Below are 26,640 nucleotides of genomic sequence, written 5' to 3'. Positions count from 1 at the left end.
GTAGAACACAGCAGGAACACGGAACTTGGTAGGACACAGCAGGTACACGGAACTTGGTAGGACACAGCAGGAACACGGAACTTGGCAGGACACAGCAGGAACACGGAACTTGGCAGGACACAGCAGGAACACGGAACTTGGCAGGACACAGCAGGAACACGGAACTTGGCAGGACACAGCAGGAACACGGAACTTGGCAGGATACAGCAGGAACACGGAACTTGGCAGGACACAGCAGGAACACGGAACTTGGCAGGACACAACAGGAACACGGGACTAGGCAAGACAACGCTGAAACAAAGCGAACACTAAGCAGGAAAGGATACTGGTATAGGGGAGCCTAGGGCATAGGGACACTGACAGCAGACAGTGCACCTACAAGGCAAAGGCGTCTTGCCTGGAAAGACGCCGAGAAGAAATAGCCGATGGGCGCCGCCATGTTGGGGCGGAGCCATCGGGTCGCGACCTCCCAGAAGGCCCAGCGACGGAGGAGACGCGACCGCGCATGCGCAGAGAGACCGGACGCCGAGAGCCGGCAAAGGAGGACGCAGAGCGGCGAGGGACAGGATCGCGAGCGCGCCGAGGGATGGAAGAAGCCAGGTGAGTATGCGCAGCGAGCGTGACAGAGAAGCGATCACAAACCACCCAAATGACCGACATCTTTTGAGAAACAGGGAGATCAGAAATAAAATCCATGGAAATATGCGTCCAGGGCCTCTTCGGGATCGGCAAGGGCAAAAGCAACCCACTGGCACGAGAACAGCAGGGTTTAGCCCGAGCACAAGTCCCACAGGACTGCACAAAAGAACGCACATCCCGTGACAAAGAAGGCCACCAAAAGGATCTAGCCACCAAATCTCTGGTACCAAAGATTCCAGGATGACCAGCCAACACTGAACAATGAATCTCAGAGATAACTCTACTAGTCCATCTATCAGGGACAAACAGTTTCTCCGTAGGACAACGGTCAGGTCTATCAGCCTGAAACTTTTGCAGCACACGCCGCAAATCAGGGGAAATGGCAGACAAAATTACCCCCTCTTTAAGAATACCCGCCGGCTCCGGAACACCCGGAGAGTCAGGCACAAAACTCATTGACAGGGCATCAGCCTTCACATTCTTAGATCCCGGAAGGTATGAAACCACAAAATCAAAACGGGAGAAAAAGAGCGACCATCGAGCCTGTCTAGGATTCAACCATTCACTCGAGATAAGTCAAATTCTTGTGATCCGTCAAGACCACCACACGATGTTTAGCTCCTTCAAGCCAATGTCGCCACTCCTCGAATGCCCACTTCATGGCCAACAACTCCCGATTGCCCACATCATAATTGCGCTCAGCAGGCGAGAATTTTCTGGAAAAGAAGGCACAGGGTTTCATCACCGAGCCATCAGAACTTCTTTGCGACAAAACAGCCCCTGCTCCAATTTCAAAAGCATCAACCTCAACCTGAAAAGGAAGCGAAACATCTGGCTGGCACAACACAGGGGCAGAAGCAAAATGACGCTTCAACTCCTGAAAAGCCTCTACAGCCGCAGAGGACCAATTGACCACATCAGCACCTTTCTTGGTCAAGTCAGTCAACGGTTTAGCAATACTGGAAAAATTAGCGATGAAGCGACGATAAAAATTAGCAAAGCCCAGGAACTTCTGTAAGCTCTTCACAGATGTCGGCTGAGTCCAATCGTAAATGGCCTGAACTTTAACAGGGTCCATCTCGATAGTAGAAGGGGAAAAAATGAAACCCAAAAATGAAACCTTCTGAACTCCAAAGAGACACTTTGACCCCTTCACAAACAAGGAATTCGCACGAAGGACCTGGAACACCATTCTGACCTGCTTCACATGAGACTCCCAATCATCCGAAAAGACCAAAATGTCATCCAAATATACAATCATGAATCTATCCAGGTACTCTCGAAAGATGTCATGCATAAAGGACTGAAACACAGATGGAGCATTAGAAAGCCCGAATGGCATAACCAGGTACTCAAAATGGCCCTCGGGCGCATTAAATGCCGTTTTCCATTCATCACCCTGTTTAATTCGCACAAGATTATACGCACCACGAAGATCTATCTTGGTGAACCAACTAGCCTCCTTAATCCGAGCAAATAAATCAGACAGCAGCGGCAAAGGATACTGAAATTTGACTGTGATCTTATTAAGAAGGCGGTAATCAATACAAGGTCTCAAAGAACCATCCTTCTTGGCCACAAAAAAGAACCCTGCTCCCAATGGTGACGACGACGGACGAATATGACCCTTCTCCAAGGATTCCTTTATATAACTCCGCATAGCGGCGTGCTCTGGCACAGATAAATTAAACAGACGGCCCTTAAGAAACTTACTACCAGGAATCAAATTAATAGCACAGTCGCAATCCCTATGAGGAGGTAGGGCACCAGATTTGGGCTCTTCAAATACATCCCGGTAATCAGATAAAAACTCAGGGACTTCACAAGGAGTGGATGGCGAAATTGACAGCAATGGAACATCACCATGTACCCCCTGACAACCCCAGCTGGACACAGACATAGATTTCCAATCCAACACTGGATTATGGACCTGTAGCCATGGCAACCCCAAAACGACCACATCATGCAGATTATGCAACACCAAAAAGCGAATATCCTCCTGATGTGCAGGAGCCATGCACATGGTCAATTGAGTCCAGTACTGAGGCTTATTCTTGGCCAAAGGCGTAGCATCAATTCCTCTCAATGGAATAGGATACTGCAAGGGCTCCAAGAAAAAACCACAGCGCCTGGCAAACTCCAAGTCCATCAAATTCAGGGCAGCGCCTGAATCCACAAATGCCATTACAGAATAGGATGACAGAGAACAAATCAGAGTAACGGACAAAAGAAATTTAGACTGTACCGTACCAATGGTGGCAGACCTAGCGAACCGCTTAGTGCGCTTAGGACAATCGGAGATAGCATGAGTGGATTCACCACAGTAAAAACACAGCCCATTCCGACGTCTGTGTTCTTGCCGTTCAGCTCTGGTCAAAGTCCTATCACACTGCATAAGCTCAGTCCTATGCTCAGAGAATACCGCCATATGGTACACAGCTTTGCGCTCACGCATGCGCCGATCGATCTTAATGGCCAAAGACATAGAATCATTCAGACCAGCAGGCGTGGGAAATCCCACCATGACATCCTTAAGGGCTTCAGAAAGACCCTTTCTGAAAATTGCCGCCAGGGCACATTCATTCTACTGAGTAAGCATAGACCACTTTCTAAACTTCTGACAGTACACCTCCGCTTCATCCTGTCCCTGACACAAAGCCAGCAAGATTTTCTCTGCCTGATCCACTGAATTTGGTTCATCATAAAGCAATCCAAGCGCCAGAAAAAAAGCATCAACATCACGCAATGCAGGATCTCCTGGCGCAAGGGAAAATGCCCAGTCTTGAGGGTCACCACGTAACAAAGAAATAATGATTTTTACCTGTTGAACGGGGTCACCAGAGGAGCCGGGTTTCAAAGCTAGAAACAGTTTACAATTATTTTTGAAATTCAAGAACCTAGATCTATCCCCAGAAAATAAGTCAGGAATAGGAATTCTAGGCTCTAACATAGGATTCTGAACCACAAAATCTTGAATGTTTTGTACCCTTGCAGTGAGATGATCCACACAAGAGGACAGACCTTGAATGTCCATACCTACACCTGTGTCCTGAACCACCCAAAGGTTTAGGGGAAAAGAAAAACAAAACACAGTGCAAAGAAAAAAAAATGGTCTCAGAAGTTCTCTTATCCCTCTATTGAGATGCATTAATACTTTGGGCCAGCTGTACTGTTATGACCTGGTGGTTAGGAGCACCCGGAATGACCTGATAATTAAACCTCATACAGGACGAGCTCTGGGATGTGGGAGCTCTGCTGACCGCAAGCCCTAATCCTATCACACACGCTAGAAATAGCCGTGGAGCGCTCCTGACAAGACCTAGGCGCCTCGTCACAGCCTAAGAACTATCTAGCCCAAGAGATAGAAGATAAAGCCTACCTTGCCTCAGAGAAATTCCCCAAAGGTAAAGTAAGCCCCCCACATATATTGACTGTGAGTAAGATGAAAGTCACAAACGCAGAGATGAAACAGGTTTCAGCAAAGGGAGGCCAGACTTACTAAATAGACAGAGGATAGGAAAGGTAACTTTGCGATCAGCACAAATACCTACAAAAGACCACACAGAGTGTGCAAAAAAGACCTCCGCACCGACTCACGGTGCGGAGGGGCCACTCTGCATCCCTGAGCTTCCAGCTAGCAAGACAAAATCATGAAAACCAGCTGGACGAGAAAACAGAGAACAAAATAAGACTATAAGGAACTTAGCTTCTGCAGGAGAAGGCAGGTCACCAGAGAGATCCAGGAGCGAACTGAACGAATGCAAAAACATTGACAGCTGGCATGGAGTAACGATCTGAGAGGAGTTAAATAGAGCAGCCAACCAAAGGATAACCCACGTCACCTGTGTAATGAACCTCAGAAGCAGCAGCTTCACTCAAAGCCACCAGAGGGAGCCCATAGACAGAACTCGCCGAAGTACAATTCACGACCACAGGAGGGAGTTCGACAACAGAATTCACAACAGGCCAGCTCGGCTACTTTAGTTTCTCCTTTTTTCTGTAATTCTAGTTTCCATCCTCGTTTCTCTTCAGGGCAGGTTGAGCCTTCGGACTGTCCTGGTGTGGATGCGGTGGTGGACAGGTTGCAGCAGATTTGGACTCATGTGGTGGACAATTTGACATTGTCCCAGGAGAAGGCTCAACGTTTCGCTAACCGCCGGCGCTGTGTTGGTCCCCGACTTCGTGTTGGGGATTTGGTTTGGTTGTCATCTTGTCATGTTCCTATGAAGGTTTCCTCTCCTAAGTTTAAGCCTCGTTTCATTGGGCCATTGTCATGATCCCAATGGCAGGGGATCACTAAAGGACAAGCACAGATACAAACAAGCTCTAGGGCGATGGAACCTGAGCTGACCGCGACCCTGAACCTAACACACAAATAAAAGTAGCCGGGGAACGTGCCTACGATGATCCTAGACGTCTCGCTCCAGCCGAAGATCTAACTTCCCCTATTAGAAGAAACACAGACCTCTCTTGCCTCCAGAGAAATCCCCCACAGAAATAGCAGCCCCCCACATATAATGACGGTGAAATGAGAGGAAAGCACATACGCAGTATGAAAACAGTTTCAGCAAAATGAGGCCCGCTAAAGCTAGATAGCAGAGGATACAAAAGTGAACTGCGCGGTCAGCGAAAAACCCTTCAAAAAACCATCCTGAAATTACTTGAACTCATGTGCCAACTCATGGTACATGAGGAGCAATTTCAGCCCACTAGAGCAACCAGCAGCAAGAATCACATATCTGCAGGCTGGACTAAAAACCAAATAAAGCAAAACACCAAAACAGGAAAATCCAAACTTAGCTTGACCAGAAGGTTCTAGGAGCAGGGAGCAGAGGTAACAAGACACACTGGATACATTGATAACCGGCAAGGAAATGCCAGCAAAGCCAGGTTAAATAGGAAACTCCCATATCCTGATGGAACAGGTGGAACCCAGAGACCCAGGAAAGACAAGTCACCCAGTACCATCAGTAACCACCAGAGGGAGCCCAAAAACAGAACTCACAACAGGCCATATAAGATTTCTGAAGTTCTTAATCCTGTGTCATTTCGTTTGGACCTTCCAGCTTCTTTTGCCATCCATAATGTGTTCCATAGGTCGTTGTTGCGGAGATACGTGGTGCCTATGGTTCCCTCCGTTGATCCTCCTGCCCCGGTGTTGGTCGAGGGGGAGTTGGAGTATGTGGTGGAGAAGATTTTGGATTCTCGTGTGTCGAGACGGAAACTCCAGTACCTGGTCAAGTGGAAGGGTTATGGTCAGGAATATAATTCCTGGGTTTTTGCCTCTGATGTTCATGCTGCCGATCTAGTTCGTGCCTTTCATTTGGCTCATCCTGATCGGCCTGGAGGCTCTGGTGAGGGTTCGGTGACCCCTCCTCAAGGGGGGGGTACTGTTGTGAATTCTGTTGTCGAACTCCCTCCTGTGGTCGTGAATGGTACTTCGGCGAGTTCTGTCCATGGACTCCCTCTGGTGGCTGTGAGTAAAGCTGCTGCTTCTGAGGTTCCTTACACAGGTGACGTGGTTTATCCTTTGGTTGGCTGCTCTATTTAACTCCACTCAGATCGTTACTCCGTGCCAGCTGTCAATGTTCCTGCATTGGTTCAGTTCGCTCTTGGATCTTTCTGGTGACCTGTCTTCTCCAGCAGAAGCTAAGTTCCTGATAGTTATTATTTGTTCATTGTTTCCTTGTCCAGCTGGTTATCTTGATTTTGTCTTGCTAGCTGGAAGCTCTGGGATGCAGAGTGGCATCTCCGCACCGTTAGTCGGTGCAGAGGTCTTTTTGCACACTCTGCGTGGTCTTTTGTAGTTTTTTGTGCTGACCGCAAAGATACCTTTCCTATCCTCGGTCTGTTTAGTAAGTCTGGCCTCCCTTTGCTGAATCCTGTTTCATTTCTGTGTTTGTGACTTTCATCTTTACTCACAGTAAATATATGCGGGGGGCTGCCTTTTCCTTTGGGGAATTTCTCTGAGGCAAGGTAGGCTTTATTTTCTATCTCTAGGGCTAGCTAGCTCTTAGTGCTGTGAAGAGGCGTCTAGGGAGAGTCAGGAACGCTCCACGGCTATTTTTAGTTGTTGTGATAGGATTAGGGCCTGCGGTCAGCAGAGCTCCCACATCCCAGAGCTTGTCCTGTGTGAGTTTAACCATCAGGTCGGGCCGGGTGCTCCTAACCACCAGGTCATAACAAGATACTAATCTCCCTGATAATCTGTCTCCCGAGCTTATTTTATATTTAAGGTAGAGTTACCAGTGCGAGACATGTAACTAACACAGAACAGAAGAAGAACTGAACTTTGCCTCCTAACAAACATATTTGCTGCAGCTCTCCCAGCTCTGCTGTATTACAACAATATTACACCACTGTTTGCCTGTGAGATGGAAGCTGAAGCATAGCAGACCCAGCAGGTGTCAGTTATAATCACACACAGCTCTGCAGTGAGATCAAGTAAGCAGAGAGCGGCCATTACATATCACGCTGGTAACTCCTCTTGGTATATAAAATAATCTCCGGAGGCAGATTTTCATGCAGATCATTTACATATAAGAAAAATGTGGATTTCTCTGGAATGAGACATCAGATCACAGATATCAAGGTATCATTTTATTCAGCTTCCTATGACCTACATGCCCGCATAGATACTTTAGGAGGGCTGTTCCTCCTGACAAAGTCCCTTTAAGCCGCAGCTGATAATAGGATGGTTGTCTACCCAGACAAAACAGCACTAGAGACAATGTATTGTTTGGTTACATAAAATCTTTTATAGTGGCCATGCATATACACACATCGCTCCAAGCCATGCCCATAGATATGTACATTTGGTTCAGTGTGGCCCGTGTTTCTGTATTGGGGGAGGACAGTAACCCATAGACAGACAATTCTATAAGGATAAGGGGATTTAGCTTCACACTGCATGATCCTCAGTCGGCCCCTATACACATCAGTGCGAATATATGGACAAGGGTTTCCTGGAGTGGCTAACCCCTGACATGAGCAGTCATAACACAGTGCATGAGAAAGATCTTGATTTTTATGCCTGACTGCATCCCGTTCCCAATCCCATGCAGGCTTATTAGCAGGCCAGACAAATGACATTAGTATTACAAAAAGCTAGTTAAAAATACAAAGCTGAAGTGGAAGTAACCATAGTGACGCATGGAAATCTGACATCTGAGTATGCCCATCGGGAGTTATCATAATGACATCTTTCCGAGTCCATAGTAGTCGGCAGCGCAAACTGAGATCAAAGACTTGTGTGCAGCGATGATGTGAAATAAAGATAGAGGCTTTAATCGCTGGCACTGCAAGTCCGCTTTATTACAGCGTAGATTTCAGCAAGGGTGAATGTAAGAATAACGTGAGAACTTCAATACATTTTATTACAGGGATTGATGGGACAAAAGCCTTCATAGCCCATAAGACTGCTCCAAATGTCTGACCCCTGGATCCTCCATCAGATCAAAAGGGTTTGCAAATTGTCAGCGTAGGAGTAGCAGCATGTCCATACGTCGGTTGTGCCTGCTCATAATGGTCTGATCGTTAGAAATCCCAGGGGGTAGACCTCTACCAACCCAACCTTAATGGCTTAGGCTTAAGAAATCCCTTTAAAAGTAGGGTACTCTAACTTCTTCTACTGGATCATCACTAAGCAGACCAAGGTGATGGCCAGGCTTCCCCAGAAAGACCCAGGAGATACCTAGACATCACCACCTGTTGTGGAAGTCCAGGCCAATATCAATCATACTGATCAAGTTCCATTCCATTAGTGTTCTAAACTCAATTTAATCAAAACTAAATGTCAAATGAGCCAATCATGTTGTTACACCGGGGGTTGCTAAAGAGAGATAGAACTGTGCAGCTTTCACCATTTCTGAGATAATTACCTCCGCAGGCACACCTCTCTGACAACTAGGGGGCACCCCACATTTTGAGAAACACGTCTTTAAAGTGTGCTTCCAGTAGCCACACGGTTAAAAGGTACATTTTTGTATCGCTTTTTAGTAGTGTAATTGCTGTATTAAACGTCTAGCGGCGATTCTTGGAAACAGACAGCTGTTTGGCGCCACACATTATCAGAAATGTGAACCAAAAATACCGGTAATTTGTTTTTTTTTTCTCTTTAAATAGAAGTTTAATTTTGATGGCTCGGATTCCTGAAAAATAACATCAATATAGGAGATCCCCATTAAAATGACATAAGCAAATAACAACAATTGTGTTCTGCACTGATGAAGCCACACAGGTCTGATCGATATTAGTGATGATAAGGTTATCTTTACTGTACTAGTGGTTCTACTGCTCCACCTGCTGACCGGAAAAGGGTAATGCAGAATTAATATAATAAATATTGGTAGTTGATTCAAATATTAAAAATAGAAACAAATATAGAAAACATAATTATATGAAATTGTATGTACCACAGGTGACTGCAATTGTGTCTTGCTCTATGTTTCTGCGTTAGCTCAGCTCCGCATACCTTTTTCTGTTCGTGCTGTGCATTTGGAGTGTTCAGAGGTGTCCCCCAACTAACGGTCGAGGATGAATCTGGAGGGCCAAATCTTGGGTACTCCTTACTTAAAGGTACATAAGTGTCCTGGAAAAAGCAAAAGTAAACTCACACGAGCCAAAAACACTAAAAACTGGAAAACTGGTATTGAATTTCTTTGAATGTTTCTGTATGACTAATCTGGAGAAAATATACCAGTCGCTATATAGTGAGGCCCTACATTTAGAGTTAAAAGCAATCTGTCACTAGGTTTATGCTGCCCCAACTGGAAACAGCCTTAAGTAGGGGAAGAGACCCTGATTCCAACTTTTGGAGCACTTACCGAGAGTCTTGCTGTAGTTTCCATAAAACACTTATCGTCTGCAGCTCAGCTATTCTTCTCAGTGTTGAGCTTCTGCTATGCAATCCTTGATACTTATAAGCCCCAATACTGCATATACTGGGCATGGGATGGATGTTATCAATCAGCGTGGGGGGGGGGGGTACTGACTGACTTACTACTTGCAGTGGCAGAAAGCTATCAACCAACAGAGGAGGACAGGCTACCTGTAGGTCCTGAATAGTGAGGACTACACAGCACATGCTAATCTCTGAGAGGCATAGCAAAGCTGCAGTAGATAACTCCAGAGTAACGAGAAAGTCTTAATACCATGGAACTTGAAGGTGGATAGGAGACATCATGGAGACAGCAGGCAGACACGTAGCAGAGGTCCTATAAGGCCGGGAACAGGTAGCAGACAGAACTCTGGAGCAACTAGAATATCTGAATACAATGGAAGCCACCGGAAATGTATTGGAGACCGCAGAAAGGGAAACATGACATTGGAAGCTGCAGAAAGACAGGAGATGTCCTGGAGACTGAAGACAGCAGTGGCAGTGAAAGCTGCAAACAGGTAACTCAGGGACTGGAAACCACAGGCAGCCAGGAGATGTCCTGGAGACTTAAGATAGGAAATGTGCACAAACTGAAAGTCTTACAATAAAGTCTTAAGACCAAGTGTCTCTTGGTATTCCTTAAATAGGCTTAGGGAGATCAACACATGGGAGCACACCGGGCTACTTCCAAAGCCCGACATGGAGCACAACTTCGTTCAGAAAACTGGGGTGTAGGGAGCAGAGACCATACCCAAAACAGGTGTGTAACACTTGTGTGCACATACCATTATCATACCAACTACAATAAGAAGCCACGTAAGTAACCCAGAGCAGGAATCCGGGTCTCTGCCCTTATTTTATGCACCTCTAAAGGACTGCAGCATAAACATAGTGAGACGCCGTTTACTTTAACAATTACATGAAAAAAATATCATTAAAGGAGCCGTCCACTAGTCAGACAACCCCTTCTCTATCACTAAGTAAAAGAAGAACACCTATACTCACCTCAGCTGTGTCGTCCATAGGAAGTGAGAGAGTGGCCGCAGCACTGACTTCCTCCGGATGACAATTATGTCCAAAGGGAGGGTCAGTGACGCGGCCACTCACTACTATGTCACGTAAGCTATGGAAGAGCCAGTGAGGACACAGCTGGAGCGGCACCGGAGGGGAGTATATGTGTTATTATTTACTGGGGGCAAACATAGTGATTGAGAGGGGGTTATCCGAGTAGTGGGCAACTCCTTTAAAAGCAATTTCCTAAAAAAAATCATCATTACCAGAGCCCATTAGGTGTAGTCTACTAACACCTGGATTTTCCAATGAGGACACAGGCTGGCATTGAGAGAATATGGTCTACAGTGAAAGGCCGTCCATATTCATGAATCTGTCACCTATGCAGGTTTACTTTACCTTGTGTCATAATGAAATAGTAAAATTAAAAAATAAAAATATTTAGGGTAGTGTAGATACGAAACTATAACGAAAACATGCCATGTGGATACATGTTTGGCTTATAACAAATACATACATACACATAATACAGCCATGTAGAATAATGTTGCATGTTTCCTTATGATAAGTAGAGGCGATGCCCGTTCCTAGCTGCCCTCTGTCTTATTACCTCATCATCCGAATCTCCAAGTTTTCCAAGGTCAAGAGAGGGTACTCTGTAATAGATGGGAAACATTCATGGAAATATCATAGACAAAAGAGCTTAAATACAGAAACTGGAAGAGTGAAATATGGCCTCAGTCCTACATGGAACATGGGACAAGTGTCTTCCCTACAGCCTGAAAGGGGTATCCCCATTTAATATAGTGACTGCAGATCTGTAGGCTATGCCATCATTTTATGACCAGTGGTGGTCCAACTTCTGGGACTCCCACTAATCCGGAGAATAAGCCATATCCACATTAATGAGCTCTAACCTTACCCCAAGAGTGATTAGCAGCTTTCTGCCTATGCAGTGTACACAGAAAGCTGCCAATCAGTGGTGGGGGTGAGGTTATACAGCGCTCAGTCAGAAAACTAGTAGATCTGCAGTAGATAAAACAGGGATTTTCTGAGGAGGGTCCCAGAGTTGGACGATCACAGATAAGTAAGTGATGGCACAGCCTAGTGATATGGCATCATTACATGGGTTGAAAACCCCTTTAAATTCAGAGGTAAGTCTAAGCAATAATGAACTTTAGCTGCAGACCCTAAGACGACAAGGCTGTGCTTTATCCGTATTTCTAGACCACTGCCCTCTATGTTACCTACATATTCAGTGTATCTCGGAATCTGGCTACGTGAGAGCTCATCCACTACACTTTCAGCTTTATTATAAAAAATAAGACGGGCAGAAAGAAAAGCCCTGAGTCCAATATGAGCAGAGACTGCCATATGTGTAGGTTACACCGGAGCGAGACCTCAGTCTATGGCGCAGTACTATTCATCTTCACAGCGCCATTGATTCCATGATGCTGTACATGAGAACCCCTTCTAATACAAAATACATATAGAAATTAAAGTCTAGAACCTAACAATGTCAGATTGGCACAGAAAGGAGAGGGCCCTGCCTTTGGGGGCTCACAGTCTACATGGTAATGGGTCGATCAATGGTCTTCATATTATACAGCACTGTGTTCTTACAATTGCTCATTTTGACTTTCTACCCAGATAAGTCTTCTCTTTTCCATTAGGTCTATGACATCACGTGACTAAAAACTGACTAGCTGAATCCTTCTAAGCTCTATGTAGAAACAGGATGTCTCTTTCTACATAAGCTTCCTGTTTCTACATAGAGCAGAGAAAAGAGAAGAATTAGGTGGTTAGAAAGGCAAAATGAGCAATAGTAAGTAACCAGTGCTATATAATATGATGATCGCAATATATTAAGAGGAGAAAAACTATGACGGGAGTGTGTATTTAAATAAAGCTGTAATAACTTTATTCTCTATGTATTCTTCTAGTCTATATTGCACATGCAATCCCTATTAGGAATCCTTAAAGGGATTATCCAATGTTCGGACAACCTCTTCTTAAATACTATATTCTCCCGTGTAAAAGAAAAATGACCGCTCTGCACCTACCAAACTGACACTGCTCCAATAATGTCAATCCCAGGTCTGCCAGGGCTTGAATGACATTGTTATGCCACATGCAACCAATCAGCGGCCGCAAACGTCCGAGGATCATCCAAAGAAGGTGAGAGCCCATTAGCTACTGGCGTTCATGTACCATATCAAAGTCACACGAGGTCCGGGAGACCCGGCGGCAACATTATTCCACTGCGGGAGGCAAGTGTCATTTTTATTGTACGCTGAGGAATATAGTATTAAAGAAGTGGACGACCCCTTTAACAGAGAGGCTAAACTTGAAGTACTTACTCTTTAGGCCGTGTTTCTGCAGCCTGGGACTGTGCGCGCCAACCCTGGAACATATAAATAGAATACGCCATTTAGGCAAAATAAAAAATGAAGTAAAAGTGCAGAAATACCATTTTCAACATTATAACAAGCACTAAAAAAAAATTTTAAAAATGGTAATATTCCAGGGACCCGAAGAGAGATCGCCGCGATGTGGCCGTGGGCTTCATACTGTCGGACCAGAATAATATCTAAGAACCTCACGTTCGGTTTTGTCCATTTGGATCAATGTACCGTAGACGTTTTGGATGTGCCCCATGGCTTTTCCTACACTCAGGTCAGGTATGTAAGAAAGTGCGCGGTATTCCAATATTATATCAGTATAATCCCTGTATCAGAGATAAGGCTTCCAACTTTATATTACCTTTTGTATTTTGGCGTCTCCCATTTTTCCATAAAAAAGTTCACATAAAACACGACAATTTACATTCAACCTTAAAGGGATATTTGGGTAAAGGGAGTTAGACCCTATGCACAGGGCAGGTGATCACGCATGGACACTGCCGCTCTAATCATTCTTTATGGGGCTGCTGGAGGTAGGAAAGTCCCAAGAAAGCTGCAGTGTGCAAGCTTCACCTTATCCCGGAAATTACTTAAAGGGCTTGTTCCATTTCAAATAGTTTCTACCCTGGCTGCAGTTTGTTATAAAAAAAAAACCAAATAGTGCTGTGCTCATCTTCCCCAGGTCCACCGCAAGTCTCTGCCGCTGCTCCTAGTGTCTGACATCTGGCGGCAGTGCCATCGTTATGCCAACAGCCAATCAGTGAGCTCAGGGGCTGTGCCAGTGTAAACAGAAGGGCCGCAGCCGGACATACCTTGCTGACACCGCACAGCCAGTGCCGCATACATGCTGCCCACGGATCAGGTACCATGTATCCGCTGTCAGGTTCTCTTTAACTCATCATTAACCAGCACAAAGAGCAACATGCAAAAGTAAAAAAAGTGACAAAATTGCTGCCTTTTTGTTCTTCCCATCAACTGCAAACAAAAAAAACTGATCTAAAAGTTATCTGTATGGTATCATTGAAAGTAATCACATATGGGAAAAATGAAATCACAATACACAGAAACTTGGTTAGCATTTATGCCATAAAAATGGTGGAATTCCAGACAGATTTCAACCCTCTGACAAAATAAATAAGATAAATAACTTTTTGCGTCCCAAAATGCCGCCATTCAAAATTACAGATTGTCCTGCAAAAGGCCCTTAAGACTACACTGAAAGAAAAAAATTAAAAAGTTAAAGTTTTCCAAAAAATCAAATCATCCTGAAGTCCAAACTAGGTTCTTTATTAGGGTGATTAGGAAACTGACGTTATGGGTTATGGAGCCTTGGCACCTCACCCGAGTGACCATGAAAAGTGTGGGCAAGAGAAATGGCAATCTGATGAGGTCCACTGCCCCTCCAGGCCGGCCACACACATCAGATGGAGGAGCTCTCCTGTGCTGACGCATCAGCCGTGATCGGCACTCCAACATTGAACATCGCCCTAACCTAATGTGTGGGGGTCTGACCTTGAAACATGTCCTTGGGACGTCAGAAGATAAAAAGTGCCCACTGTGCCAATCTCATAGGAAAATAAACAGATGTCACGTGATACAGATGGCTCGGTCCTGACCGGAGAGTGATCTAATCTTCTTATTTGGGCAGGTGCACACAAGAGTATTTTCGGTCTGAGTGTGATCTGCCAAAACATTGGATTGCACTCAGCCAAGTAAATCAATTATTGTATGGAAACCATCAGACTGCACTCGGTTGACATCTGATTTCTACGGATTCATAGAATGGAGAAGATGGAGACTTTTTCTTCTCCATCTTCTCCTCATCCGAGAGAATCTGATGGCGCTTTCTGATCAGAGTGTGATTTGCATAATGGACCCCATTCTCAAGAGGGAACACATGCTTGTCTGCACCTGCCCTTAAAGGGAACCTGTCAGCAGGATTGTGCTGAGTAACCTACAGACAGTGTCAGGTCGGCACCATTACACTGATTAAAATGATACCTGGGGGATGAAATCAGTCTTGTGGTTGCTGTTTAATCTTTATTTTCAGTTTTGAGTTAATGATATGCTTGTGCTTTGGGGTGGCCTGTGGGTGGTCTTCATGTGGTGCTTAAGTCTTCATCAATATGGGCTTCGGCCAGGTCACTGATCCCTCACTGACCTGCCCCCTATTTTACATAATGAGCATATATATATATATATATACACACACATATTGAAAAAACATTACCCCTTCTGCGGTGAGGTGCCAGCCGTGGCACCTGCACTGCAGCATAACCACATGTGTACTGTGTATATAATTAATTTTTAATAGTAATTTTTAAGAATTTTTTTTTCTCTCTCTCTCTATATATAATATTCATTATCTAAACTAGGGAACAGGTCAGTGAAGGATCAGTGACCTTTTAGAGGCCATACACATGAATACATAAGCAGAACACCACATGAAGACCCCCACAGGCCGCCCGGGGGCACGAGCATATCATTAACTGAAAACTGAAAATAAAGATTACACAACAACCACAAGACGGATTTCATCAACCCAGGTATCATTTTAATCCGAATAACAGCGCCGACCTGACACTGTCTGTAGGTTACTGAGCACAATCCTGCTGACAGGTTCCCTTTAAGCTGATAGAAAAGTAGCTGCTATTTGCATTGCCTATGTGATGAATCATAGAATGTTAGAGTTGGAAGGGACCTTCAGGATCATCGTGTTCAACCCTCTGCTCAATGCAGGATTCACTAGACCATCTCGGACAGATGGCTGTCCAGCCTCTGGATGAAGACTTCAATTGAAGGAGAACTCACCACCTCTCGTGGCAGCCTGTTGCACTCATTATCGCCCTCACTGTCAAAAAGTTTTTTCTAATATCTAATCTGTATCTTCTCCCTTTCAGTTTGATCCCATTGCTTCTTGTGTTTTCAATTGCAAATGAGAATAAGGATGATCCTCTACACTGTGGCATCCCTTCAGATATTTGTAGACAGCTATTAAGTCTCCTCTTAGCCTTCTTTTTTGCAGCTAAACATTCCCAGATATTTTAACTGTTCCATACTTTGCAGACCGGTCACCATTCTGGTCGCTTTTCTCTGAACTTGCTCCAGTTTGTTGATGTCTTTTTTTAAATGTGGTGCCCAGAACTGATCACATTATTCCATTTGAGGCCTGACTGTTATGATCCGGTGACCTTGGAGCTGCATGAGAACTTTCACTGGAGAAAGTGGCCACTATACTGACCGCAATCCTGAACTTAACACCGCAACTAGAAGTAGCCGTGGAGTGTACCTAACACACCTAGACACCTCGTCACAGCCGGAGGACTAAATACCCCTGCAGCAAGCAGGAGAAGCCAGAAAGTGATCCAACACTTCACAAGAAACATTGACAACTGGCAAGGGCTAAAGGATCCTGCACACTTAAATATCCCAGTCAGAATTGTAATCATCCGATACACCTGGACAGGACTGCGAGTCAGAGACAACTGCATTCCCACCTACAACCACTGGAGGGAACCCAAGAGCAGAATTCACAACACCTGACCAAGGAGGACTATAGGGAGATAACTACTTCACGTGATCTAGACTCCATGCTTCTTTTTATACATCCTAGAACTGTGTTTGCCTTTTTTGCTGCTGCATCACACTGTTGACTCATGTGCAGTCTGTGATCTATTAGTAGTAGTGGTAGTAGACCCAAGCCTTTTTCACACGTGCTGTTGCTTAGTTCTATTCCTCCCATTCTATATGTAATTTTTGTTTTTCTTTCCCATATGTAGAATCTTGCATTTCTCCCTATTAAATACCATTCTGTTAGTCGCTGTCCATTGTTCAAGCTTGTCTAGGTCCTTCTGAATCCTTTCTTCTTCTCTAGTGTTAGCAATCCCTCCTAGTTTTGCATCATCTGCAAATTTGATCAGTTTACCTTTAGTACCCTTATCTAGATCATTTATAAAAATGTTGAACAACACTGGAGTCAGGACAGAGCCATATGGTACCCCACTTGAAACACTCCTCTAATTGGATGTGCAACCATTTATTACCAATCTTTGAGCAGTAATAACTGATTGCACCTATGAATGAATAAATGGTTGCGCCCTGAAACACCTATCATTTCTGAACCACAATGCCACCACTTTAGCTTTGGATGTCATGTTCTGAGATACGATGCCATGGAATATAGATAGCATGGCTGAAAATCGGGAACGTACAAATGATTCCACTCACCTTGGCAGTAGCAGCATTTGATGAGACATGACTATGACCTCGAGGACTTGCAGCGACTCCTTTTATTTCCAAATTCATCCTGAAAACTGAAATAAAGGAAAAGAAATATCAGAGACGTAGAACCCCACCTGCAGCACAATAGTACAGCCAGTCACTGAAAGCTACAGCTCACCAGTCCGACAGCGGAAAAATGGAAGACGGGTCTTGTAAAATTGAGAGCTTGTGACGTAACTTCTGGCCAATCAGAAGCTGCAGTTACAAGATAGCGGTTACAGGAGCGGCGCTGACAAAAGGTGACTAAGCAGCGGAATGAGTATGAGACGGGGCAGGGACCTGATGGTAGAAGCACCACTCCAGTGCTGAAAAAAAAATGGAGTGGTGCTTGCATTTTTTTTTCTCTCCTTGGAATTTTTTCCTGTTTTCCAGAAGTAAATGGTGTCATTCTGAGCTACAACTCGTCCTGCAAAAAGCGTGTCCTCATCCAGCTATGACAACAGAAAAATAAAAGTTATGGCTCTTGTATGACGGTGAGGAAAAACAAATATTGACCACATTGGGAAGGGGTTAAAGGGGTTGTTCCCTTTCAGACAAGGTTCTGTATTCGCCTTCCCCCGGTCCAGCGCCGAGTCTCCGCCACTGCTTTTCTGACGTTGGCTGTGGCGCTGACATCACTTCCACAGTGTGGCGGGCAATCAGTGAGCTCGGCGGCCCTGGAGGGGGCGTTCCGTCCACACTAGCAGAACTGCTGAGCTCACCGGGTGTTTGCCATACTCTTAATATGACATCATTGCCGCGGTCAATGGCAGACACCGGGAGCAGCGGTGGAGACTCTGCGGTTGGCCGGGGAACGTGCAGTTAGTTATTTTATAGCAAAAACTGCAGCCAGGGCAGAACGTTGTCTGAAGGGGAGCAACGCTTCTAAGGGGTATCACCTGTCCGGATGATCGGTGGGGGTACATCCGCTAAGACACCGCAATGACCTTAAGTACCGCTTCTCCATTCATTCCCTATGGGACTGACAGGTGCTGCACTTGGCTTTATCTGGCAGCGCTGGTGGAGCAATGCGCACTGTCTCTCCAGTCTCAGGCTATGTTCACTCGTTGCAGTTTTTCTGCTTATTTATGCAAATTAAAAGCTGCTTTTTAGGCTATGTGCACACGTTCAGGAATTCATGCAGAAAATTCCTGAGAATTCCGGACATTTTCTGCATGAAATCCGCAAGAAAACCGCATGCGTTTTTGCCGCGGTTTTGCCGCATTTTTGCCGCGGTTTTTTCCGGACACTTCCCAATGCATTTTGGAGTGGGAAATCCGAAAAAAAAACGCAAAAAGATAGAGCATGTCCGGATTTTGTGCGGTATGCGTTTTTTTTGCGGAAAAAAACGCATCATGTGCACACAACATCCGGAATTCATTCTAAATGATGGGATGCTTATTGTATGCGGTTTTTTTTGCGGTTTTATAGCGTTTTTATCGGGGAAAAACGCGAAAAAACCGCAACGTGTGAACACAGCCTTACAGTACCAGCAATAGCTATCAGATTTCTGAAATCTCATGCACACACATTGTTTTTCCTGACTCAATTGAAAAACTGCTGCTTTTTTGAAAACTGCAGCTTGTCATTTCTTTCAGCGTTTTTGTACCCATAAAAAAACAAAAAAACAACCAGACAAAAAAATATAGAATCGGAGCATATAACTAATGACAACCAAAAAAGACAAAAAAAAATGCCCCTAAAATCTAACTTTTAATTAATAATAGGTAAAATGACCTAATAGAGTCAGGAGACAGTATTACTTAACCATATAACTTAATACTAAAAAAGGATAGAGGTATCTAGGTGAGGGGGTGCTCTCTCCCTAACTCACCCTACCTTACCGCGGAGGTTGGCACCCTAAAGTCGACATGGCGCCCCCACTCAACGACGGCTCTCCCTTAAGACCCTAATGGAGACTACTTAAAGAAAACACCACCACCAACACCACAAATATTTTAAAGTACTAATGTGCTAAAGTGACACCTGCAAGGTATATTCCATGTTGGTCATATACCAGTAAATCTTTCAGGATTCTTTTGGTATGAATCCTGCTCTCTAGTAACTGGGGTGCGAGCTGTGAATAGAGATATTGATAGATTTTCTACTCTATATCAAACAAGTGCAGGCTGATATATCTTATCATATAGATATTTAAAGATGCAGAAAATCTTCAAGGGAAAATATACACTCTATAGAATAATATTGTTGTTGTCAACTGCACAGCATGTGGTATTTCACACGCAAAAAAATGTCAATCTGAACAAAAAGAGGGGAAGTGTCCCATTCTGAGATATTTGTAGAGTATATTCAGACTCCCCAATTCATAGGTAACAATAACCACAATAGTAAGGGACTGCTCACACGTGTTCAGTAAAAGGTGACAATGCAAGCCCAGTTACATAGCACATTGCGGGGTTTAAATAATCCAAAAGTTTTAAAACGTGGTCAGAGAAAAAACAGTACTAGTAGTACTCATCATTTTGCTGCCCGTCCCAACGCGTTTCCCCCCGGGAGATTGACCGGGATTCATCAGGGGACCAAAAAGGGGGGCTTGTTTCCCGAGCCGGTGGCTGCTACAATGAGCTACACCTGGCTCTGACCGCTCACTGTGAAGGGTTACCTGTCACTCGTCACCCTGCTTAAATAACGTCTGCCGCCATGCTCGGCGTGCCCTCCTACCGTATATGGCGTGTTACCTCTGCCGATCTTAGTGTCGGAACAGAAAGCGTTCCTACCATAGGGAGGCCATTCAGTGTGACACGCAATGATGGAACGCAATGCGCTCCACCCTGCGCAGGCGCACTAAACGGCGCCATTATACCGCGTCCGCCACTATACTCAGCGTGGCCTCTTACAGGAAATGACATATCGCTACTGCCGGCGTTCGGGCAGCTACAGACGTACCTGCTACAAAGGAGAAATTGCATACAACCAATAATATTGAAGCGCTTTGTGCCTCATCTTGCGCACGCGCATTAGGATGTATGATGTGTGATACCATTAACACTCGCCAGGGACAATGCTTAGCAAGACAAACGTCATACACTAGTGGGTCAATATTAGATAGAAAAGCAGATCAAAAAGAAATTAACTAGATATCTTTAGACAGGATTGGAGGATGATTAGTAACCCTTCATTGGCGGTCATGTAAAAAACGTTTTCTTAACTATCACTAGGTAGGTGGGGTCAACTATAAGTGGTCCATATAATATTGTTTCGCTTATCAAGCGAAAACTGTTTATGTGGTCATAGACCTATACATTCTCAGTTGACTGACACTTTTAACCTTGTGAATACCAAAAAATATTTAAATAAAACTGGTAAAGTTGAGCTGCTCATTCAGACCTGAAGGAGACATGGAGTCCAAAAGGTAAATCCACCTTGTCTCTCGCTGGAGTATCTTTTTGTCCCAATCGCCCATCCTGACAGGCATGGGGATAGTCTCTATAATCTGGAATGAAAACGAGTCAAGATCACCCCCATGTTTGTCAACCATATGACGTGCTAACGGGGTGTCACGCTTATGTTTAACATCTCCCACATGTTCACCTATTCTAATTCTCAGCTGTCTTTTTGTTTTCCCGACATAATTTAACGGGCAGCTACATGTGCAGAGATATACTACTCCCATAGTTCTGCAACTGGCAAAATCTCTGTTTTTAAAAATTCGTCCTGTGGCGACACTACAAAATGTGTTGAATTGATTAATCAATTTACAGTTCTTGCATCCTCTGCATTTAAATGTACCCACATTCCTGCGTTCTAGCCAGGTACCTCCCGCTTTTTGAGAAACCAAGTGACTATGGACCACGTGTTCTCGTATAGATTTTCCTCTTCTATACGTGACAGAGGGAAATGGAGAAAATTTTTCATTAATAATGATAAATCTCAATGCCAATTATTGGGCATATTAGCTGACTCATTAGAAGATGTAAGACTGCTGGCTGGACTAGCTGCAGAAGGGAGTCGGGGTATCGGAGAGGGCCCGTATTCAGACCTGAAACCTAAAAGTAGGAAGATGCCTCCAAACGGAAATTTCGGAAACATTGATATTTTCCTTGATCTGGTCACAAAGGAGATTAATAAAATTGACCCAAGAAGGAATGCATTGACTTCCAACTTGGAAGATACAGAAAGACAGGCACTTTTGTCCCTGGAGAAAAATCATAATATCATAATTAAACCCTCTGACAAAGGGGGCAATGTGGTGGTCCTTGACAAATCACAATACCTCACGATGTGTAGGAGTATTCTATCTGACTCCACAACCTATGAAATTTTAAAAAAGGACCCCACATTGCCCTACCAAACTGAATTGAGAATAATATTATCTGAAGCATTAGGGGATAGTCTCATATCCAAGAGCAAGTTCGATTATATGTACCCAAGGTATCCTGTACTGGCAACTTTTTATTCCCTACCAAAAATTCATAAGGGTTATATTCCACTCAAAGGACGTCCGATTGTGGCTGGTATAGACGCACTCTGCCAAAACTCAAGTGTTTATTTAGACCAGATCCTGCGTCCGTTTGTATATTCTCTACCCTCATATATTAGAGATACGTCAGATTTATTAACCAAAATCGAAGGAATTCAAATTGAGCCAGATACTATCCTGGCATCAATAGATGTAGAAACCCTCTACAGCAGCATACCACACGAGAAGGGCGTAGAGGCAGTAGAATACTATCTTAAAGCACGAGGAAACCATTGCCTTCCACATAACAGATTTTTGGTTAAACTACTTCGATACATACTGACTCATAATTTTTTTCTGTTTAACGGGGAGTTCTTCCACCAGCTCAGGGGCACTGCGATGGGGACTCCTTGTGCCCCCACGTATGCTAACTTGCTCCTGCGCTGGTGGGAGGAGACACTGGTCTTTGGAGACGGGGATGTCGCGTGGTGCCCCCAGATTATTTTCTGGGGGCGCTATATCGATGACGTCCTCGTCCTATGGTCAGGAAGTGCCGCCTCGTTCAGGAGATTTGTGGACCACTTGAACAAAAATGACTTAAATCTAAGGTTTACCTGCGAAGTGGGGGGAGATAAGATCTCCTTTTTGGATGTCCTTCTCTGGAAGAACAGTGAGGGGACATTGAGCAGTTCCATCTATCGGAAAGAGACGGCGACGAATAGCCTCCTGAGATGGGAAAGCTACCATCCCAACAGTCTAAAAAGAGGGATCCCAAAGGGGCAGTTCTTCAGATTACGGAGGAACTGCTCCTCCCTGTCAGATTTTGAATATCAAGCAGGTAGACTAAAACAACGGTTCAGAGACAGGGGATACCCAGACCACGTAATTAATGCCGGGTATGAGACGGCACGTGGAGCAAACAGGAATCACCTACTTAATGTCAAATCAAAAGAACAAAATGATAATCTCACCAGACTTATTGGTACCTTTGATGACCAAAATCATAAGGTGATGGGGATTCTGAAACGCTATTGGGGTATCTTGCGGGCTGATCCGGACTTGGTGGGATGTATCCCCAAATTTCCCTCTGTCACGTATAGAAGAGGAAAATCTATACGAGAACACGTGGTCCATAGTCACTTGGTTTCTCAAAAAGCGGGAGGTACCTGGCTAGAACGCAGGAATGTGGGTACATTTAAATGCAGAGGATGCAAGAACTGTAAATTGATTAATCAATTCAACACATTTTGTAGTGTCGCCACAGGACGAATTTTTAAAAACAGAGATTTTGCCAGTTGCAGAACTATGGGAGTAGTATATCTCTGCACATGTAGCTGCCCGTTAAATTATGTCGGGAAAACAAAAAGACAGCTGAGAATTAGAATAGGTGAACATGTGGGAGATGTTAAACATAAACGTGACACCCCGTTAGCACGTCATATGGTTGACAAACATGGGGGTGATCTTGACTCGTTTTCATTCCAGATTATAGAGACTATCCCCATGCCTGTCAGGATGGGCGATTGGGACAAAAAGATACTCCAGCGAGAGACAAGGTGGATTTACCTTTTGGACTCCATGTCTCCTTCAGGTCTGAATGAGCAGCTCAACTTTACCAGTTTTATTTAAATATTTTTTGGTATTCACAAGGTTAAAAGTGTCAGTCAACTGAGAATGTATAGGTCTATGACCACATAAACAGTTTTCGCTTGATAAGCGAAACAATATTATATGGACCACTTATAGTTGACCCCACCTACCTAGTGATAGTTAAGAAAACGTTTTTTACATGACCGCCAATGAAGGGTTACTAATCATCCTCCAATCCTGTCTAAAGATATCTAGTTAATTTCTTTTTGATCTGCTTTTCTATCTAATATTGACCCACTAGTGTATGACGTTTGTCTTGCTAAGCATTGTCCCTGGCGAGTGTTAATGGTATCACACATCATACATCCTAATGCGCGTGCACAAGATGAGGCACAAAGCGCTTCAATATTATTGGTTGTATGCAATTTCTCCTTTGTAGCAGGTACGTCTGTAGCTGCCCGAACGCCGGCAGTAGCGATATGTCATTTCCTGTAAGAGGCCACGCTGAGTATAGTGGCGGACGCGGTATAATGGCGCCGTTTAGTGCGCCTGCGCAGGGTGGAGCGCATTGCGTTCCATCATTGCGTGTCACACTGAATGGCCTCCCTATGGTAGGAACGCTTTCTGTTCCGACACTAAGATCGGCAGAGGTAACACGCCATATACGGTAGGAGGGCACGCCGAGCATGGCGGCAGACGTTATTTAAGCAGGGTGACGAGTGACAGGTAACCCTTCACAGTGAGCGGTCAGAGCCAGGTGTAGCTCATTGTAGCAGCCACCGGCTTGGGAAACAAGCCCCCCTGTTTGGTCCCCTGATGAATCCCGGTCAATCTCCCGGGGGGAAACGCGTTGGGACGGGCAGCAAAATGATGAGTACTACTAGTACTGTTTTTTCTCTGACCACGTTTTAAAACTTTTGGATTATTTAAACCCCGCAATGTGCTATGTAACTGGGCTTGCATTGTCACCTTTTACTGAACACGTGTGAGCAGTCCCTTACTATTGTGGTTATTGTTACCTATGAATTGGGGAGTCTGAATATACTCTCCAAATATCTCAGAATGGGACACTTCCCCTCTTTTTGTTCAGATTGACATTTTTTTGCGTGTGAAATACCACATGCTGTGCAGTTGACAACAACAATATTATTCTATAGAGTGTATATTTTCCCTTGAAGATTTTCTGCATCTTTAAATATCTATATGATAAGATATATCAGCCTGCACTTGTTTGATATAGAGTAGAAAATCTATCAATATCTCTATTCACAGCTCGCACCCCAGTTACCAGAGAGCAGGATTCATACCAAAAGAATCCTGAAAGATTTACTGGTATATGATCAACATGGAATATACCTTGCAGGTGTCACTTTAGCACATTAGTACTTTAAAATATTTGTGGTGTTGGTGGTGGTGTTTTCTTTAAGTAGTCTCCATTAGGGTCTTAAGGGAGAGCCGTCGTTGAGTGGGGGCGCCATGTCGACTTTAGGGTGCCAACCTCCGCGGTAAGGTAGGGTGAGTTAGGGAGAGAGCACCCCCTCACCTAGATACCTCTATCCTTTTTTAGTATTAAGTTATATGGTTAAGTAATACTGTCTCCTGACTCTATTAGGTCATTTTACCTATTATTAATTAAAAGTTAGATTTTAGGGGCATTGTACCCATAAAAAGCAATAAGTGCAAAAAAATAGCAAAAAAAAGTTGCCATCAGTTTTGGCAGCATTTTTATTGAAAAATAGGAGGTAAAGTAGGATGTGAAACCTATTTGTTATTTGTGATTTTCCCAAGTTTCATGAAATTAGTGATGTATATAAAAGTAAACATTGGCTGACCAATATGTAAAAGTTAAGAACGCCCAACCAGTGTGTGAAATTGAACAATGCACAAACAACTCAATAGCTGACTAATGTGTGAGAGTAAACAATGCCCGACCAATGTGATAAACAATGTCAGACCAACTCAATGTCCTGACCAATGTGTAAGGGTAAGCAGTTTGTGACCTACAAAATATACAATGTCGTAACCCCTTAACACTCAATGATGTGCAGTGACCTTCATAAGATGCCTCCCCCCGTTTGGTGGGAGCGTGCTCCCATGCTGAGCCCGCACCTTTTCCGGCACATGACAGCTTATTTGATCAGCTGTGATTATTTGTGCTGTGAGTGGAATCGCAATCCACTTTGCAATCCATTTAACATGTACGTGCTGGAAGTGTGTCGCAAACAACCCCCATCGGCACCTGTGTAAGGCTACGTTCACACTAGCGTTATGCTAGTTTGCGTCGGGTTTGCGTCGGGCGACGCAGCGGCGACGCATGCGTCATGCGCCCCTATATTTAACATGGGGGACGCATGCGTTTTTGTTTGTTGCGTTGTGCGACGCATGCGTCTTTTTTGCCGCAAGCGTCGGACCAAGAAAACGCAACAAGTTGCATTTTTCTTGCGTCCAAATTTCGGCAAAAAACGACGCATGCGTCACAAAACGCAGCGTTTTTGCGTGCGTTCTGGTGCGTTTTTGCGTGCGTTGTGCGTTGCGTCACCGACGCAGAGGCGCACAACGCTAATGTGAACGTAGTCTTACATGACCACGGGTCGCCGGTGGGTTAGCATGGCAAACCAGGGTCTGAGCACCACCCATGTGGTTGTCATTGCCAGACAGTTATGACAGCAGCCCTGCTATGTGTACCACAGGTGATCAGATTGCAGCTTCTAGTCTCCAATGGAGTCTATTGAAGCAAGTAAAAAGTGAAAAAATGTTTTTAAAAATATTAAAAAATATAAGTTTAAATCTCCTCCCCATTCGCCCCACTCAAAATAAAATTAAAAAAATTAAAAACACACATATTTGGTATTGCCGCGTTCAGAATCGCCTGATCTATCAATACATAAAAATAATTAATCTGATCGTAAACGGCGTAGCAAGAAAAAAAATCAAAATCCCAGAATGTTTTTTTGTTGCTGCAACATTGCAATACAATGCAATAGTGGGCAATCAAAAGATCGTATCTGCACCAAGATAGTATCATTAAAAACGTCAGCTCGGCACACAAAAAATAAGCCCTCACCTGACCCAAGATCACGAAAAATGGAGACGCTACGGGTATCGGAAAATGATGAACCTAGACATGTTTGGTCTTTATGAACTCGTACTGACCTGGGTATCATATTATGGTCAATTTTAGCATTTGGTAACATAGTAACATAGTTAGTAAGGCCGAAAAAATACATTTGTCCATCCAGTTCAGCCTATATAATGGTAAAAATGGTAAATAAAAAACAATTGTGAAATTGCACTTTTTTTGCAATATCACCGCATTTGGATTTTTTTTCCCCATTTTCCAGTACATTATATGGTAGAATCAATGGTGTTGTTCAAAAGTACAACTTGTCCCGAAAACAACAAGCCCTCACATGGGCATATTAACTGAAAACTAAAAAAGT

The 26,640-nt window shown here is 44.2% G+C and overlaps 1 protein-coding gene across 5 annotated transcripts in view; it reads right to left on the bottom strand.

The window, feature by feature from the left end:
* The window catches only part of CAPS2 (calcyphosine 2), a 166,313-nt gene that overhangs the window by 133,780 nt on the left and 5,893 nt on the right, over positions 1-26,640 (bottom strand). For 4 of the 5 annotated variants that reach the window (XM_069764577.1, XM_069764580.1, XM_069764578.1 and 1 more), the window contains exons 2-5: positions 17,158-17,243; positions 12,889-12,932; positions 11,139-11,184; positions 9,113-9,229 (exon numbers count right to left, since the gene is read on the bottom strand). In XM_069764577.1, coding sequence (XP_069620678.1) covers positions 9,113-9,229; positions 11,139-11,184; positions 12,889-12,932; positions 17,158-17,235 — 285 coding nt within the window. In that variant the 5' untranslated portion in view covers positions 17,236-17,243. Of the gene's footprint in view, positions 1-9,112; positions 9,230-11,138; positions 11,185-12,888; positions 12,933-17,157; positions 17,244-17,329; positions 17,469-26,640 lie in introns of those variants that run through there. The other variant, XM_069764576.1, reaches the window with a different exon arrangement.

Source organism: Ranitomeya imitator, chromosome 4 (assembly GCF_032444005.1).
Source record: "Ranitomeya imitator isolate aRanImi1 chromosome 4, aRanImi1.pri, whole genome shotgun sequence".
NCBI lineage: Eukaryota > Metazoa > Chordata > Amphibia > Anura > Dendrobatidae > Ranitomeya > Ranitomeya imitator.
The sequence above is the reverse complement of the archived record's forward strand: the minus strand, read 5'-3'. Positions and strand labels throughout refer to the sequence as shown.